This window comes from Atractosteus spatula, chromosome 7 (genome assembly GCF_055471065.1).
Source record: "Atractosteus spatula isolate fAtrSpa1 chromosome 7, fAtrSpa1.hap1, whole genome shotgun sequence".
In the NCBI taxonomy this organism is placed as follows: Eukaryota; Metazoa; Chordata; class Actinopteri; order Semionotiformes; family Lepisosteidae; genus Atractosteus; species Atractosteus spatula.
Window position 1 is genome coordinate 57389805 of NC_142712.1, and position 19199 is coordinate 57409003.

At 42.1% G+C, this 19199-nt stretch overlaps 1 protein-coding gene across 7 annotated transcripts in view; it reads left to right on the forward strand.

Annotated features, from left to right (window-relative positions):
* LOC148831487 (A-kinase anchor protein 13-like) overlaps window positions 1-19199 on the forward strand; it is a 119237-nt gene that overhangs the window by 88820 nt on the left and 11218 nt on the right. For all 7 annotated transcript variants that reach the window (XM_088920421.1, XM_088920425.1, XM_088920423.1 and 4 more), the window contains 13 exons: window positions 2150-2192; window positions 2940-3066; window positions 6270-6429; window positions 13265-13332; window positions 13823-13889; window positions 13998-14139; window positions 14370-14482; window positions 15484-15630; window positions 15913-16172; window positions 16638-16763; window positions 17216-17333; window positions 18233-18481; window positions 18643-18719. In XM_088920421.1, the coding sequence (XP_088776547.1) occupies window positions 2150-2192; window positions 2940-3066; window positions 6270-6429; window positions 13265-13332; window positions 13823-13889; window positions 13998-14139; window positions 14370-14482; window positions 15484-15630; window positions 15913-16172; window positions 16638-16763; window positions 17216-17333; window positions 18233-18481; window positions 18643-18719 (1697 nt within the window). The remainder of the gene's footprint in view (window positions 1-2149; window positions 2193-2939; window positions 3067-6269; window positions 6430-13264; window positions 13333-13822; window positions 13890-13997; window positions 14140-14369; window positions 14483-15483; window positions 15631-15912; window positions 16173-16637; window positions 16764-17215; window positions 17334-18232; window positions 18482-18642; window positions 18720-19199) is intronic.

The window sequence follows — 19199 nt, forward strand, 5'->3', positions numbered from 1 at the left end:
TAATCTTGTCTTCAGGGAGCTTTTGTATGTCCAAAACTCCCAGTCAGGTAACTAAAGAACTGCTGTACAAGCTTGAATTCAGAGCTACCGGAACACTAAATATTAGTTTTAGGGTTATCAATGTTTTAGAAAAGAAGGGAAATTCTGTAAAATCTGCAAGCAGTCTTTCTATGCAGCCCATAATTAGAGGAGAATTACAGTGCTGGTGTAGTTTGTACCCACTTTACAAATTTCACGTTCGTATTACTGGAGAAGGAGAAGTGGTTTTAGTTTATTTTCTTGATGTTAAAGAGAGCATAGGCAGAGAGAAACTGACTGTTTTCATCAAGTCTGCAGTTTGGTTAGGTTTGTCTTCTATCTTCTTGGAGAGAGAGCTTGGTTACAACGTGGTGACCTTTTTCCCCCTTTTTAATCCCGCAGAGTGGGTTTTTTTTTCCAAAATCCAAAATTTGGAGTTTTGCACTTCTTGGCCATCACTGAGTGTTCAGTCTGCCGACTGCCCCTTTAAAAAGGCTGCAGCTGAGTACAGAGACCTTGACAGGAATCCAGGCAGCCATCTGGAAAACCCATCGCTCCCCTTCTTTTTTTCTCAAGATCTGGAACAGCCTCTGTGTAAATGGAGATGTTATTAAAATCGTGGGGAGACCAGAGAATGTGCTCGGATACTGCTTTTGCGCATAACTGCAGAGACCCAACAGCTGTTCATATCTGGAGGTTTTTGTGTTTTGATTTTTTCCCATTTGACTGGATCCCCGTGCTTTTAAAAAAAAAAAGGAGTCCTGGGACTCTTGCACGCCTTTTTTTTAAGCTCTCTGTATTGGTTATGATTTAAGTGTTTATCCTTGAGCCTTTCTCACCCTTTCAAGTACAGATATTAGACTTAGCAGCTGCTAAACACCACATAGTTACCTTTAGAAACTTTCCATGCTGCGTGCATGTGAGGTCCTATGAGTCTTGCAAAGCAGCAAGAACTGAGAGACAGACCTCTGAACACTTTTGTTTGCTTGAAACACTGTGAGCTGAAAAGCTGTTCTTATGGAGGTGCTTTATCTGTGGCTTTACCCTGTTGTCCTGTGAGCAGCAGGACACTTGTGGAACTCCCATTGCAGGCCATGAAGTCTAGTCGTTTGAGTAGGTGTGAGAGCATGATGGCACAGCAGAGGAGTGCTGGTGCACAAACCTAAAGATACAGAAAGCTTCCTATATCCTGAAGCAAGGAGGGCAGCAGCAGGAGCTGCTCACCCTCAGGTTTCTGGTGCTGGGGAAGGTGGAGCCCTGTGAGCCTCTGTTTTTTGTTGTAAGAACGTACAGTAAGTGATCGAGCTCCCCTAGTTTCAGAGAGAGCGTTGTCGTTTTTTAAAAAGCTCCAGCGCTGCATGTATTGATTGGCTTTTAACTGGAACCTGAAAAACTGGGGGGTTATGGTTCATCTTCACGAAGGAGAATGTTCCCTAGAAAAGCAGACAATCAAGGGGGAATCCCTCTGGATGTGAAAACTGTGCAATAGTCCGTGCAGGTTACTGCAGTGCAAGAGCGTTCTTTCTTTTTCAACGAGCAACGTGCATTTCTCACTCGTGTGCTGCACTGTGGCTATAAATTTGGAGTACTGTTCCTTTTAAGATTTTCATGTCATGCTGTTTTAATGGTGCTTGTGCATCACTGAGAACTTGGCAACCTCTTACTATATGAGTTTTAATGTAAGTTTTAGTTGAAAATGAAACAATTCTTTATGCACAGAAAGAAAGACATGGGACGTAAATAAAATGTGCCTAGATAACTAGACGAGGCCTTACAAGGCCTTGCACAAAGCAGTCATTTTTACATTTGGCCTTGAGTTTAACTTGTTTTGTGTATCTTTCCCATCCTACAGAAATTACCTTTTTTGTAGCATGTGTGTTACTTTAGTGTTGCTTCATGCCAATTTAATTAGATACCACATTTTTAAAAGAGCATGTAATGTAGATATTGACTGTCTTCTTTATAAGCAAATATCTTCTAATCTTCAGAGGCACCAAGGCAGATCCTTCTCCCATGTCCCTACTGTACAGTTCTGATCAATTGTAAGCAGGGAGTTCATGTTCACTGCTGTTCCTGCTTATCACTGCCAGTTCCAGTATCTTAACTAATCCCCACTCTTTTCTCCTTCTAGACATAAAATCATCCACCAGCATGTCCAGCTCATTGGGATACAGGTAATGGCCTTCAGACATGGTTCTCAACAGGACAGTGGTTAAAAGAGAATCAGTTGAATATGTAGTGTTTGGGGTGTACACTACAAGTTGTAGTATAAAAGCATACAGTACCTAATTATACCTTACTTTTAGAAATGACTCATCTAGTTCTCAGAAGTACTACAAACTGCTGGAAAGTTTGTTAGTTTTATTTATACTATACGTGTTACCCTTGTGAATTTCTGAACAGAATGCAGAATAAATGTACTGTACATACAGCAGCAGCTTTCTCATGACCTGAGGATTACCCAGATATCAACCAGAAGGCTCTTGCCTCTTTTCTGGGATGGGCCCTGCTTTCTCTCAGGACCTGAACCCTGGTGCTTATAAGTCATTTTCTTCCTGGTTCTGTTGGACCTCAGCGATCCAACCCAGCAATTAAGATCCCCTGTGGATTGAGTCAAACCCCACAGATCACAAACCACGGGCCATTCACAATTGGCCGACTGGAACTTATAGGAGTGTGTTGAGTTTCACCATTGTCAGAAGAGATTGGGTCACGGCTGAAAATGGGCTGCAAGGCTCAGTAGATATAAGAGCACTTCAGCGCCTGAACCTCCGTGCACTCGTGCAGCAAAGCTTGAATCTTTCAGGCTGCGTTTGAAACATGTGTGAACCCCCCTGGGCTGTGAGCAGGCCGCCATGCCTGCAGGAGGATGTGTTTTTTAAAAGGTCTGCTCAGTCTGTGGCTTGGGGCTTTCTCGGCAGCGCTTGCGATGAGCACCTGTCTGCCAGTGCCTCACTGAAGGACGCGGATGGGAAGCCAGGGCCGACGAAGGTGAGCCGGACCTTCAGCTACATCAAGAGCAAGATGTACAGCAGCAAGAAGACCAGGGTGAGTCGGGCAGCTCGTGAGCATCGCTGTGTCAAAGACCTCTCAACAGTGCTGAGAAACGCACCCGATTCCTGAATTTCCCCAGGGATTAAAGATTGGGGCACTCATTAAGGAATGAAGCCACTAAACTGTTATACACAAATAATATTGAGACATAATTTTACTCTAATACTGTAAATAAGGCTGCATGGATATAGGGAGGAATATTTGGGATTTTTCAGGTCCTGACTTTGATGGTTTTTGAGTTTTTTTTGTTGTTTATTTTTTGGACGGTTGTTTTTCATGCCCATCCAGTCAGATTCCACTGGGTTCAGTTGGGCTTCAAGTTCTTTTGCCAGGTACCTGTGTCCAATGAGAACTGCATCAATCCTCCATTCAATGCAAATGGTGCAGTAGGCTATGTGGGACTCTGAAAATGTGAAAATTGCAGTTCTGTTTTTTTTCTTCTCGGGAGATTTGCATAAGGTTACCATGCTGTTATGTTACCCTGAACACAAAGCTAAAAGAGATTTTGTGCATGACCTAAACAATGGGATGTGGAGGTGGTTGTATGTCCTCAATTTTGTGCATGGTGCTTTTTCACTGATGTGTTCTCTGACAAAGCTGCAGATCTTCATATGCTATGGTGTGTAACTCCAGTGTGCAGTTGGATAATGCATGTTTCTGTGGCCCTTTGTTTCTGTTCCAAACTAGCATTAAATCCATTTCTATTGGGAGTTTAAGTAGATACAGAGTGGTGAATTAATTGGTGCTAGCAAGTGTACAATACAGTCTCTGAAGTTAGTAAAATAGTTATAAAGCTTTTAAAATTTGCCATGGAGTGAAATCATCTCGGCCCTCCTCCCCCTCCCCCCCGAGCTCCTGAGGTTGAAGATAAAACGCACTCAGCTGATCAGATCACATTAGGGGAAGTGCAACAGGAAGATCAGCCTCGCTGTGGTAGCTTCCTTTTCTGTTGGCTGGTGTTAAAGCGCTAGGTCTTTGGTAAATAGTACAAGAATTGCATGCTTGCTTTTAAAGCCTCTGTTAGCAGTCAAAGACACTTGTCAAAGACGAGAGCTTCTTCATGTGTTAGCGGTGTGTGCATGACCATGCGGTGGGAAGGAAATCCATGGCTTTGTCAGTGAGCTAAAGTCAAGCTGCTAGTAGGTATTGGGGGTTGTTTGCAAGGAAACTCTGAAAACATTTTGTTATTTGCAGATTTGTGACTTCATTACGATGAGAAGTCTTTTAATTCCGATACTGAAGCTGACATTTAGAAAGAGTTGTCTCCTGTTTAATGGACATTATTAATAAAGAGAAGTCAATAATTATGAATTATAGCAGCTAGAAGAGAAGAGTACTGTATAAAATATAAGTTTATTCTTGCATAGTCATGAACTTTAGCACCCAGGAAAGAGCACAGCCAATTCCAGTGGATTCTGGGAAAAAAAACATTATACTGCATTTCACTGAAGCCTGTTTGGTTTTGTGCTTGCAATAAAACTACAGAAATGGCAAATATTCCCTGTGTGGTGGGTGAGTGCACTGTGCCTTTAAGAACGCTGGTGGAGAAAGTTTGATGGAGAGGATGAAAGAGCACCCTCTGCATCCAGCCTCTCACTTCCTCTGCCTGCCAGGCCAGCATCATGGGAGCGTGTGTGGCGCTGCTGTAGGGCCAGCGCACTGAGCTCTGGTCCCCGACTGGAGGGTCCTTTCTCCACACTGGCAGGGATGTTGTGTAGAAAGTGGACTGAAGTGCAGTACTGCACAGCTAGGCTGGTGGGGCTGAGAAGCCTGGAGGTAGGCGACTGGCACCTGAGCTCTTTACCCTGGGCAGGATCTAGTTGTTTTTGGTCTGTGTGGTCTTCTGTATTTGGGTTCTTGTACGTCGGAATGGTCTTTTTTTAAATGCTTCTGTTGAAAACGTTTGGTTCTCTGTCTTTGGCAGACAAGGGGGTTTCCTGTTTATGTGAAAAGTGAAGCAATCGCAGCTTCTTCCTCTGTCTTACTGATCTGTCGCAGTTATTCTAAATCTTATGAAAAAGGTTGTATTAATATGTACTGGTTGTAATAAAAGCAGTCGTTTCCCATTTGATGCTCTTTGCTATTCTTGTGTATAGGCAGGGGTTTCTGGTAGCATTGTTCTTTTGCAAACATGTATGAGGAAAAGGTTTTCAAACTGTCCATTAAAATGTTCAGCAGGTCTCGTCATCAGGACATCTTTTGCCATGTGACTCGTATTCTGTATTTAAATGTATCTTCTTGTGAATTAATCTTGTTAGTTTGCTTTTTCTGCAAGCACTACAGCAATACAGACATTCTTTCAGTTGAATGTCACATTTCGTCCTGGGTTGCTACCTGTTTGGTTACATTAAGGAGGTACATTTCAAAAGAAATAATCACAATAGATGGGAAAGGAAACTCAATAATAGGGAACAGACTTAAAGCTGAATTGTTATTTTTGCCTGAATGAGGTGCCATGTCATGACAGAAGAATGCTTTACAGATTTCTGTCTTAAAAGGCAGATCTCTAAATTGTGACTTGTTTAATGTATTAGTTTATCTTTCATCAGAAAGACAATTAGCACATTCTGTGTTCTGCAGAGTATAGGTGATGACTACCAAGGCAGCATGTTGCATATTTTACTTGCAATCGTGACGCACAGATCTCGGTGTTTTCACACTTCCTTTAGTTTTGATAAAGCACTTTCCGAACCCACTGTGTAAACAGTCTTCTGTTCTGAGTGTGCGTGGTTCTGTTCACTTAGATTCAGATAGAGTAGTTATTTCTTAAATAACGCTATCACAGAAGATAGTTACAGAACATTGTCCCATGTGGGCCTCCTGTGAATCTATTAACTGTAGGCTTTATGTAAAGTTAAAAAAAGTCCTTCAATAGCCTTTCTCTTTCAGAGTTAAGAGAATTAAAACAGAAATCTCGGTTGGTTATCTCCTTATTAGATGCTTAATGATTCTGGCTGCCAGCATAGGTAGATGGAGAATGAGTTTAAACACATTGTAATTACCCAAAGAGAGTGTGCGGGGCTTGTAGTAATTGGAGTTCTTATGGAAGCACTTGGCAGTCCTCCACCAGAATGATTGCTTGACCGCTCAGTGTGCAGCCTGGAGAAGGGCTTGAGAGGAGATTAGTGATATAGCTGGGGATTGGATTTTTTTCAGTTTTTTTTCCCCCAACACTGGCATTTTTTTTTCCAATACAGGAAAAAGATAAAGAGAAGGCAAAAGAAAAAGAAAAAGAGGCCAAGGAGAAAGACAAGAAAACCCTGAATGGACACCTCTTCAGCCCTGTGACCGGTTTCTCAGCCCAGTGTTACCACTGCAACAAAGCTCCCAACACTAAGGAGGTCTACCACTGTGCAAGTAAGAAGCAAAGTGTTTACTGCTGCTATGCTACAGGCTCTTCCCCTGCAAGGAATCCTGATGTTGTTGCTTGAGGGTCTTTTTGCAAGCATAGTTGGTTTGCCTTAAGTGCGTTAGCAGTTTGCACTATGTCCTTTAAATAAAACACGCCATAAATCCCTCCATTTATGTGCACATTGTATCTACTTATGCTGGTTAAGGAATAGAAATGCTTAGAGCTGCAGTGAAGCAAAGCCTCCTGTTTAATCTGAGCACACCTGTCTAGAAGTGGGAGATTGCTTTCATTGTAAACACTTCTCCAGACAACCGAGTTCCAGAGTGGTTGCTCTAGGACTGTATAGGACTACCTTTCAGTGCTGTGACACTGTTCCAGAATTTATAAAGCCTCAAATGAACTGGCCACCCTGAAGCGGTGGCATCACTCACAGTTTAAAGAGGGAGAACAGCAAATGCGTCCATCTACTGCTGCATCAGAGGTGTGTGTCCCAGAGCACAACTATTTAAATCTCAGAAGCAAGAAGCAAAACTAGTAGCTTGTCAGCCTTCTTCTGAGATATAAGCACTATGCTGTACGGGAAAGAAACGGATCAAAACAATTTAGTCTAGCTTATAGCCCTCATTCCAGTATGCTGAAAGAAAAAAGTTACCAGTGAGAGTTTTCCGTCTTGCGCTGTTATGTTCTGGTAGAGATGATGAAGGGTATAAGGCCATGGTGATGAGGTTTTGAGTAAGAGGAATTGGATAACTAGGAGAGCAGACAATAGCTCCTTATAAACGAATGTAAACCATTCTGATGGAATAAAAAAAAATAATTCAGCCACTGTCTTCTGTCCGAGTCTGTTTCTAGTTACTGTAGCCCTGTGGTATTTTTGTGTCCCCATAAGCATTTAAAGTAGTGGTTGATTCTGTAATATTTTCATATCTAGCCACATTAACATTTGTAATACAGTCCATAGGAAAGGACTTTTAGATACAGAGCCTTACTGTGCTTACTCTGTGTGGCTGCAAATTTCTGTAGACGTAAATATCAGTAATAGTGCAAAATTATAATTACTCAAAGGGAAAAGAGAAGAGCTATCTGAATTTGTTCCAGTTCTGTACTCTGTGCTTTCTTTGGTGTGATTTATAATTAGAAGGTATAATTAGTAAGGATCTCATATATGTTCTGAAAAAAAAATTCTGAACACTCTTCCAGTATTTTAATTTAATGTGTCCTTTTACTATTTTCTGTATTTTGTCAGGTTTTGATGTAATTACCATAGATTGTTTTTCTGTTGGTCAATAGCTACTTCCCAAGAGCAACTTCCCATAATCCTGATTTGTTATTGTGAACTGGCAAGTCCTAGTTTTAGGACCTTTTTAAATTACTTTTGATCTCCTCTTTTCCAGCTGTAGACAGAATAATGACAATACCCAACTATTATTAATTCTGGTTAAACTGAAAAGGTGCACTTTGGCTTTTTAAAGACTTCTCTGATGGCTTTTAAGGTATTGTGCTTTTGCTGGGCTTCACCTAAAGGGGATGTTGTGTGAAGGAGTTATTTCACAATGCAAAGGCTGTGCTCAAAAAAGGAAGGTTACAGTGTCTAAAAACTGTGACACATTATTACTTCATCACACAAACTGCGATGTCTGGGTGGTACAAAAGCAGCAGTCTAAAGAAAAAGAGAAATAAGTATAAGTCTGGCCTTACGTAGGATGTAGATTTCAGACATATCCCCTGCAGAAACTGATCTTTTCTTTATTAAGCAATGCCTTGGCACAGTGAAAGTATATGACAGCAAACTGTGAGTGGTGCCCCCACTCTGTAGTTTCTTGGACATGCTAGGTCATTATGTGACCCCTTTATATACATTAGCCTTGGTAGACAAGAGGTAGATAAACACATTGCAAGAACTTGTCATATTTGTGTTTGCTGTGAGGCTTTGGCAGTTCCTGGGCTTGACTTTCTTTGCCTCTATCGAATGTGATGAAAGTAAAATAAGAAAGATGATGACAGTGGCTCATGCAGCAGAGGCATTAAAGCACTTCTGTATGGATCCTTAGTTTGCATATATCACACCAGGACTATAGGCTTCATAAGACTATATACAGACTACATGGATGAGTTTGGAGAGGAAGACTCCAAAATCTAAGAAATGCATTGTAGTTCTCATCTGGCCTACTTCCACCCATCTACAAGCTTAACAATTGAACTGTTTAAAAGAAATCCAACCCAAGGGAAAGAATATAACAGTATTTTTGTTTGTCTAAGCAGTACAGTATGTGGGATTTGTCAGGAGTCTCTGCATTTTTTTTCTTAAATAGAGAATGAGGCATCATTATCATTATCCTTTAAGCAAAGAGCGCTTCTTTTTCGAATCCGTCTTCTTTTTAGTCATTCCTTTTGACCCAGAACTTTGTGTGTAAATTGTCAGAAGTGGCCTGTGGCTCATCTCTGCACTGGTGGTTCTTGACCCAGATCTGCAGTGCAGGCCAGTTCAGAACCTCGTCCTCTTCTAGCAAGACCACAGCAGCAGCTCTTCACCTTTGTGCTTCGGCAAAGAAGTAGGGGGTCAGTCAACGGAGAAAGGCTGTTATTTCCTCTGACGTTGGGGGTGGGAGTGAAAGCTTGTCTAGGTCCCTTATGGGGCTTGAATCTTTGTTCCCAGGCCCAGCGAATCTGTTTTCTGTGATCTGTGACTTTGAGCAGCACCACAGCTTTCTAGTTTTATGCATCACTGTTCAGATGTAATATCCTACAGGCTTTGGGATATCAGGCATTTTCTCCTTAATTATGAGCAGATTCTGATCCGTTCATGGGGAATTCTTTCATGTGTCACGCACATCTTTCAGGCAAAGGCCATTTCAGTTATGGGTGATTAATACATCAGTGATGAAACATCCTTTAGATGGATGTAGCAGCTCGGCTGTACAGTACAGTATGTGTGGTGATCTTCTACATGTGGTATGCATGAGATAGAATATGTCGCATAGCAGAGCAAATAAGAACCATCCTAGAAATACCAGCTGTGTTTTGTCTGTTTAAATAGCCTTCCTGATTTTTGGAGGTAGAAGTATCAATGGCAAAGAGCAGCTTCCAGGAATGTGAGATTTGTGGTTCTACACAGGAGCCAGTGTGATGTAATAAAGCACCGGAGCCTTCAGATCTTTTCAGCTCCGCAGTGTTGAAGACACCATTGCTTGTTGTGAAATACGGAAAAGGTGTAAATCCACTTTGGAAATGTTTTACTGGCTTCTGCTTTAATTAGTAGTATTTAGAAATATACTGTACCCAAACCCCAGAATAATGGGGCAGTGGATTGGGGCAGTGTTGAAGGTTCAGGACTTGTAATGGGAATATTGTGGATTCAAAACCCAGGTGAGACACTGCTGATGTAGCCTTGAACAAAGCAGTTCTCTTGGATTCCTCTAGAAATAAGGCTCAGCTCCGTTTGCTGCTGCTGTTGTTGTTGTTTTTAATGTCTCTCAGTATAGCACTTGATCAGTACATTGACAAAGTTATAAAGATGTGCAATTTTGTTTTGAGCTAGAGTGCACATAGTTTTAGAAATTAATCAATTGTTAGTCATGTGCTAGCAGGGTTGTGCTGTTCCTTGTACCTCTTCATGACAATACAGTATTTTTGTGGGGAACACCCTACCAATAGTTCAAAAAAGATAATTTGGTTCTTTTCTGGTGATTTCTTGATAAAATAATCTACCAATTTAATCTGTTCTTTAGCTAGTTTGCAAAAGTATTTTGCCCTTTTCATTTTTACAATTTTTTTCTGAAAGATAAGGTAATGGCTTTATTGTTTGTAAAAATGGTTCCTGGTAGTACTTAATTTCTGAGGATATATTCCAATATTAATGCCGTTTTGATCGCTCTCTTTGGTTCACTTATCAGCTTCATGCTACTCTGTTCTTGGGCTTCAGCAGCAGAGAACCTCAATGAGAATTGCTGGAGAAAATCAGCCAATGTCACCTCATTCAAACTGGCTCATGGTCTGATCTCCGTTCCAAATGTCTGAGAGCTCTGAAACAAGGTGACCCTGTTGTGAGGATTGCCTTTTTTATTTTTGTTTTTGGTGGAGTTTCCTGGCTGGCCTTGAAGTAGAGTCATCCATATGAAGTCAGATTTACTTTTTGCCCAGAATATACAGGAAATGGTAAAGAGAAGGGAATCTAAAAATAGCCTCCCACACCTTTTTAACCACATAGCTATTATGTTTTAGTTATTTTATTTTAGAGAAGAGAAAAAAAATGAGAATTTGCATTGGGACACATCAATGTTTTCCACCACATGTAAATAAGAAATGTGTATTTTGGAAACACAGGTTTTGTCTTGGGAGGCCATTTTAGCATGTGGGGAGTAGAGACGAGATGTGTTTTTTTTGTGAAGACATAGGTTAAGTCATTTTAATAAAGAGAGAACCTTTTTCCTACAAATGTAAAAATAATTACATTCTATATCCTTACATGAATGAAAACTGCAGTCTCATCCAACATTACCCACATGGTGAACCCAGACCTGCTTTTCGGTATGCCGTCTTGATACTAACAAAGTTCAGAATTTGAGAAAAATGACATGTGTAAGTCATAATTCTACCAGTGTAGGTCAGTAATTGACCCGGAGTTATGTTGCACCTGTACATAACCGTCATGTGACATTATGACTAACAGTGTGCGACTTCACAGTCGATAAACTATCTGCTTCACCTCGAAGTCTGCATCATTCTGGCCCATGTTTTGAAGACTGTCTTGTGATAAGGCACAGTCAGAGTGATAGCAGCCAGATTGTAGAGCATTCTGAGGAACGGCTAGAGCTTTCCTGAGATAAGGGACAGCCAGTGCTGTACTGTGTACAGACTCCTGTCTCTTTCTCAGTTACCCAGTGATAAAGAGGAAGAGAAACGCCCCCTCCAGTCTTTGTCTGGGAAGATCCCATTTTACGAGGAACTGAAAGTTGGGGAACGCAATGAAAAATGTGTTCAAGTAGCCCCTGGTCCAACTTGGTCAAATCAGGTGGTCTCTGCTGGAGTCCAGTATTCTGGCCATGTGTGTGCTGTGTGCATAAATCACATCTTCTGCAGGCTTTGTTTTGGTTGGGCCGTTATCGATCTGTTTAGCTAACTGTAATAGCAATTGTGACATACCCCACATACCCCTACTGTGCCAAGTATGAAAAGACATCACTACACTCCCTGCTGTTTAGTCTCACTTCAGCCATTAACAACTAAAGCTGGAGTTTCCGACAAAGCACGGATTGTTTTCTTGCGTCGGTCTATTGTATGAAGCTTGTGGGGGCAGGCATGTAGGGAAGTGCATAGATGTGTATTGTGTAACTGCAGGATTTCTGTGCCCTTTCGTATTGCAATGATCACCACTTACAACACAACACCATGCACAAAACAGAGCAGGCACAAACGCAGCAGCCTGTGGGAGCTTGGACTTGTACATCATGTACTGTGCTCATGCAGATGGTGATACTTACACTACGGGTGCAGAAGCAGTATGGAATAATTGTACTGTGCCACCTGTTTGAGGCTGCACATTTTAATATTTATGTCTTTTAAACTATCTGTATTGACAGACTAAAAACATCAACAGCATTAAAGCAGTTGTAGCATTGTTTTCTGCATTGACATGAGAATGTGAGCGCTCCAGATCTCTAGTGTTCACTGTACAATTCAGAGAGGTCAGATGACTGCTTTCTAACCCTTGACCTTTCCAGCTGCCATAGTCTCACACACCCCCTGGATTCCCAGACTGAGTCAGTAGAGTTGTGGGTGTGAGGCCCAGACTCTTGGTGCTCAGTACACAAGACACTACTCTGATTAAAGATTCCTTGGTATTATGGCTATTTTATAACCCATTCAGAGTAAAAAGGGATCCTGTTCCTTTAACTGGGTGTGTCTGTTGTAACTATGTTCAGTAAATAAGACTTTTTTTTCCTTCATGTGGTCGAAGGTTATTCATACTGGAAAGGCTGTGAAAGGTAAGATATTCAGAGAAATTAGTAAGAAGATGGTTCCATCTCTATGGGTAAAGTAATGCAGCTCTTACTACAGTTGCAAGTGATGTTTCTACTTGAGATTAAACAGATTATGTGTTAAAGTACTTTCATGTTGGTGTAGTGACACTTAAATGCAGTTTTTACTGAATGCTATCTTGCTTGGGTTAAGTGGCAGTTATTACAGACAAGGTACCAACTGTAAAGGACTTAAATGGTATGTGTAGGACATTTTCTTTTCAGACTAAAGTTTTTAACTTATTAAAATATCTCTAAAAGTTGTGACAAGTGTGTTGACGTATTGGTGTGTGTAATATCGTGAAGAATATCGTAAGTATGGTTGTGGGAGTCATCATTCTTGTGTTGACTAAACTAATCTTAGATAGGGTGTATATATATATACAGTGCTGTGTTTTAGATTAGGCTAATATACATCAAGAAAAAAATGTATTATAGCTGAACCAAGAGGATGTTTGTTTTTCAGAAACGTAGCCTCCCTGCGTTAGATAACCATGGTGCTGACAGCATTACAGTGCTCTGGAGTGGAATAAAAACTCGTAGCTCTGTTAGAGGAGACAGTCACAAGAAAACCTGGGAGAATCAGAACATATCTTGAAGTATGTGGGCTTCCAGCCCGAGACAAGAGGCTGAACTTTGTTGCATTATGGGGGAGTTTATTTTTTCTATTTCAAATAATCTTTTGTCCCCAGGTCTTTTGACCTATTTTATTAAGGATTTTGAGGGATATCTGCATTCTGTTGATAAGTGCTTTCTTTAAAAAATATTGCTGTACTTTTCCATTTGTCAACCCTGTGCTGATGTGTATTTCTTTGCTCTTTAGCTTGCAACGCGTATGTCCACAAGGGCTGTAGAGAAAACCTTCCCAGCTGCACCAAGGTCAAAGTGAAGGTAAGGCCCTTCAACTGTTGTGCTGTCTGTTCAACAACGGAGAAAATGGACACAGAACTTAAATATTATGTATATTCTCTTATATTGATATGTTTTTGTGCCTGGGAGCATGTTAAGGCTCTTTGTGCATCAGTAAAACTGACTTCCAGTTGTCAAAAACAGTGCATTCTGTGAAGACGAAAAATGTGAGTTACTGAAAAGCAGAATTTTTTGTGCAGAAATAAGGGCAGTTTAAATGGTGTAATTTATTAAGCTGATTTTTTAAAAATCCCTTACCTCATTTTTAGCAGATGTTGGCTGCCTCAGAAGGTATCTACAAATCATTATTAAGATGTCTGTTCTGTGGATAGATTGTAAATTAAGATTACGGCTTAAAACCATTCTGAGTAAAGCTTTATTGCTGTGGCTTTTTCTGAGTATTGTGATGTTAATCAGTCAAACATCCCAGCTCGAGCAATGTGCCCATGTGTTGTGCCCTTTCTGTTTTCAGCACCAAAAGCAACAATTTGCAGTGCCCGACAGTGCTTCCATGCCCGCCGTCACGATGAGACATAAATGTAAGCTGCTGTCTGGTCCTGCCCGCGCACTTTCTGAAGCTAGCCGTGTTAACTCTCCGAGACGTGCTCCGCTGGGCCTTACCACCTCCCCTCTGCCATGTTCCACAGCCTCCTTGCCGCGGGAGCGCCCGCGGTCGGCCGTCTTCATCCCGGATGACCACTCCCTGATCGCCCCCAGGAGGCACACCAGCCTGATGCCCTTCCACAGCAGCAACCTGTCCAAGAGCATCTCCATCAGCAACATCGCCGGGTGAGAGCGGGGCCCTGCCCCTCCTTCTGTGGGCTCATCGCAGTGCCTGTGCTTCCAAGACAGCAGCAATAGAAAATGGGCACATGTAATAAACTGAAGATTAGAATACTTTCCCCCCCCTTAACACTTTGATTTGCCTCCTGCCAAGAGTTTGTGCTTAGCTATGGGAGGTCTTGAGTAAACTGGGGTACCAGTGTGATTTTCTAGCTTGTTTTCTTGCCTCCCCCCAGCTCTGCCTATGATGAGATACCACTAAAAGGGATGAAGTTCCTGTCCCAGTCGACCGACTCCCTGCACAAGCCTAGCAAGGTCAACGAGTCCACCGAGTCCCTGGCTGACGAAGGTGAGATTCCTCCGCAGTGATGTGGAGCATCCTGGGGCTAAAGCTGTTTTATTGTGGCTCTGTACGTCAGAACAGCATGACATTAAAGTGAGCTCCCCAACACGCACATCTGAACCAAGCTTTAGTGCAGAAGATGAAGACTGTGTTTGTGTGAGCTGAATTTTGTGTTTGCTACTTTGCTGAAGCATTATCAAGTTTAGGATGGGGCTTTATATTTGAATTATGTCAAGCTTTGCTGGGCTCCATAATATAACATTTCCTGCCTTATCTCATATTTTCTTGCATCATTCCCATAGTGGTGTGTCCTAGGAGTACGTCTGACAAGGCTGAGGAATGTAGGGCTTGAAGGTTTAAAATATTTAACACATTTTCTGTGGGTTGTTACAAAGTAGGAGAAAAAAAATCTTCCCTCTTTGACTTCTTCTCTTCTGCACTCTCTGACATGTATACAATTCATCAACCTACACTGTGTGCTAGTTTTACAAAAGTATAAACAAGGAAGGTGGAATGTACTGGGTTATTAATCTTTAAACATCTTATTCTAGTCATTCTCTGATGTGGTGCTTTCTTGGAGTTAATATTCAATCTGTTAGAAAGTACAATATGGAGGAGTTTTAAAGCCTCGTGTCCTTTGTTCCTGAGAGCATGTTGTGTTTTATAGGCTATTTCTTTGGACCTGTAAAGGGTGGGGGTTTAGCAGTTGCTAACAACTGTTAAGTCTGGCTGTATCTATAAGCCTCAGACAATTCCACTGTTTATCAGCAGCACTTTTCAGAATGCGTATGTCTTGTGTCCGACTATCTTCTACTGAGAAGAGGATAATCCTGGTCTTTAGTAGGGTTTATCAAATAAAGCTCTCCTTGTTAAATGTAAATAACTAGTCGTTAAAGTGTTGAATCAGAATTCCTATGGTCCTGTTGGGTAATGGGCAGCTAGCTGGTCAGCTGTCACTGGCTACAGGCTTGGTTCCTCCCCAGGCTACATGCTGTTGTCTGTTCCAGGAACAGAGATGATGGACAGCCAGCTGATGGGGGAGTTTGAACAGGACATCAAGGACCTGGAGGCCGACTCGTGGAGCATGATTGTGGACAAAAAGCTGGTGAAGCAGCTCAAGAAGGACATGATCAAAAGGCAGGATGTCATCTATGGTAAGGGCAGCTGCTGTTCAGAGCTTCCAAAAGAACTGCAGATGGTGTAGTAATGTATACTAGGTACCTTACCTTTTTCACCTAGGTGAGGAAAGACAAGTTAAAAAGGATTCTCAATGCTTTCTAGGGGCAGGAGCCTTTGGGAACAAAGGGCTGAAAGTGTGACTTGGTTCACATAACCAAGTATAACACATCCAACTTAATGAAGAGCATATTTGTTGGATGGTATAGGTGTGATGCCTGGTGCTGACCGATCTTGCTCTCCTCCCTGTCTGCCTGTAGAGTTGATCCAGACAGAGATGCACCACGTTCGGACGCTGAAGATCATGGCAGACGTGTACAGCAAAGGGCTCTGTAAAGAGCTGCAGCAGGAAACGAACACAGAGCGGATATTCCCTGTGTTGGACGATCTTGTGGACATTCACACGCAGTTCTTTAGCCGCGTCCTGGAGAGGAAGAGGGAGTCTCAGCAGGAGTCCCGCACGGAGGGGAAGGAAGGAGGATTTGTCATTAGAAAAATTGGAGATATTCTTGTTAACCAGGTGAGGATAGGGGAGTACCACATTATGACTGGGTGTCTGTTCTGTTTGAAGACAGAAGCTGGATTAAGACAAAGGTGTTTATGTGGACTGGATATTCGGATTCCGTGGAGGCATTCTCGGCCACAGCAGCTTCTCTGGTCTGCCAGGTTATCTGTCTTATTAGTGGGGATTGTCTCCTTCACTCCTCCATCTGACAGTTGATTTTGCTGTGTGTGCTGTGAGCTTGCGCTGCAGAGAAGACGCAGATGGCGGCTCATGTGTGAGTGCGGCCTGCGCTTCTCCTGTAGGGGCAGGGAACTTGCAGTAGTGAGCGGATCCGATTCACAGTCGGAGGAAATGAAAAAAGTGTATACTTCCAAGTGAAAAGAAGACACTGTATGTGTTTGTTGCAACAAGCCTTGGATGTATTTTAATGTCTCGCTGGCATTCATGTGAGAATGATCTGCTTAAATTAGTGTTCCACAGTTTACAGGTTCCAGTGCTGAGCGCATGAAGAAAATATATGGCAAATTCTGCAGCCGACACAATGAGGCAGTGAACTATTATAAGGAGTGTTGTGCCAAAGATAAACGCTTCCAGGCATTTGTTACGGTAATGTGAATATGTATTTATTAAATGTCTTATGATTTACGTTTTCTTACTGTTCTCTTTTATTGTTATTTACATTTGTTTTCTAGCCAGAAGGCAACACTGAAATTAGTATCTCACACATCACAGAGTAGCTAAGTTGTAAATTGGTGCCAAATTGTTTTTAAAATTTATGATTAGTACCATGAGAACAAAGATAAAAGGTTACCCTCACTCAGACAAATAAACAACTCGGTAAATAAACAAGACAATCACCGTCTGCTGTTAATATTTCATCTTAAGATTTTCTCTTTAATTCCAGCCAAATCTGTCAAATGCCATATAGGCTTGAAGTTGAAAATGACACAAATGTCAAGTTGTTTTTTCTAAATTTTTCACACTTAGGTTGTTGGGTTAATCTATTTAAGGAAAACTTTATCATAAAAAAGGCAACATTTTTTCTTTTCTCTTTTTAGAAAAAAATGTCTTTACCGATTGTTCGAAGACTGGGCATTCCTGAATGTATATTATTAGTAACACAACGGATAACGAAGTATCCAGTGCTACTGCAGAGAATACTACAGCACACCAAAGGTGAGGCTCTCCTACAGAATGGGGTCTCTGCATCTGATTGACAGATCAGATTTCAGTAACTAATCTAGGCTGGGCCTGGTGAGTACTGGAATAGGAGACCTTTAAGTAACCTTTAAGGTCGCTGCTGTATTTGGTGCTGCAGGACCATCGGTACCGGGTCTTCAGTCTGGAACACACTGTTGTGGAAGGTGCCGCCCTTTGGATTAGATGTTAAAGCAATGTCCTGACTACTTAGTTGTTGAAGCTCCATTGGCACCGTTCATAACAATAGAGGTGTTAAGCCTGGTGTCCTTTCTGGTCTTGTCAAATCTGGCCATTATAAATTTCCCATTTAATGACATTGGAGAAGCAGTTGTCACCCCTCCCCCGATCTGCTGTGCAGAGTGGCGGCTGTGCGTCACCTAGTTGGCGGTACACCCCAGCGCAGGATGAATGTGGGTGTAGTGGGTTGCCTCCTGTGTGTGAAGCATTTTGGAATCCTTTGAAACCAGAAGTTCCATATAAACACAAATTATTTTTCTTCTTTGGTTCCTGGTAGCTGTGAGTGAGGGGACCTTGGTTCCTTGCCAGGAGCGGCTGCCAGTGGTTTGAGACTTACCTTGCGGCCGAGCCACCACCTTTGTTTATAGAGTTTATAGGCTCTTGAGTTTTTTGCTTCACTAAAGCCACTAATAGTAAACTATTGGTAAAATACCAGTTTCTTTCCACTGTATTTCCTGTATTGGCGAAAACCAATTGACCCCCATAAATGGAAAATCCGTAAGTCTGTTGTGAGCTTTGCAGAATTCTGCATATCTTGGGATGTAGATTGAACCCGTTACTCCAGGGTGTGCATGAGCCTTCCCGCCCTGCGAGGCTGCCATCAGCACGTTAAGCTTCGCCTCTGTCTGTCGGTGCAGAGAACGAAGAAGACCACGCGGACCTGTCGCGGGCGCTGACGCTGGTGAAGGAGGTGATCGCGGCCGTGGACAGCAAGGTCAACGAGCACGAGAAGAAGAAACGGCTGAAGGAGATCTACAGTCGGACGGACAGCAAGTCCATCATGAGGATGAAGAGCGGCCAGATGTTTGCCCGGGAAGACCTCCTACGCAGGAAACTGATCCACGATGGGCCACTGCAGCTCAAGAACTCTGCCGGGAGGCTGAAGGGTGAGAGAGACCAGCCTGTGCTTCCCCATTCGTGTGCTGGCCTCTTTCTTCCTGGAAGAGATCCCTTGTGCCCAAAGTTGAAGGTGGTTTGTTTTTTTCTAAATATAGAGGTGTCTTTCATGATGTGGGTTTTGATTCAATTTCTCTTTGTTTCTCTGTAGATGTCCAGGCGCTGCTCTTTGCAGGTGTCTTCGTGTTCCTTCAAGAAAAAGATCAGAAATATGTTTTTGCTTCATTGGTATGTTTCACATTATTCTGTGCCCTGAACTGAAGAAGCAGCTAGTAGCTTTTCATAATTGAGAATTACAACACACATCCTTTCTAGGCTATTGCTAGTGCATTGCATAATTACTATTGCCACGCAATGCTGTTTTAGATTCTGGTTTTAATAAAACAATGTAACGTTGGCGTAGTAAAGTGCTTGGCAGATCTGAGGCATGTGATCCATTAGTTACACAAGATGTTGTTTTCCATGCTTTCACCAAAGAGTCTAACCATTTTAATGACTGAATTCAATTCTCCTAAAGCCATTTCCATAAAGTGTCTGTGGAAGTGAAAGCAGTATTATGAGTTTCCTTGTTGCATTATCTGCCTGTCTGCATTGTGATGGGCCTATAGTAGAATCTTTGGCAGCTAGGCTTAAAAGGGAGATAGAGGACAAATCATTCACGTCATTAATAAATGTGGTCTATAGATTACAATCCTCAGCCATACAGCA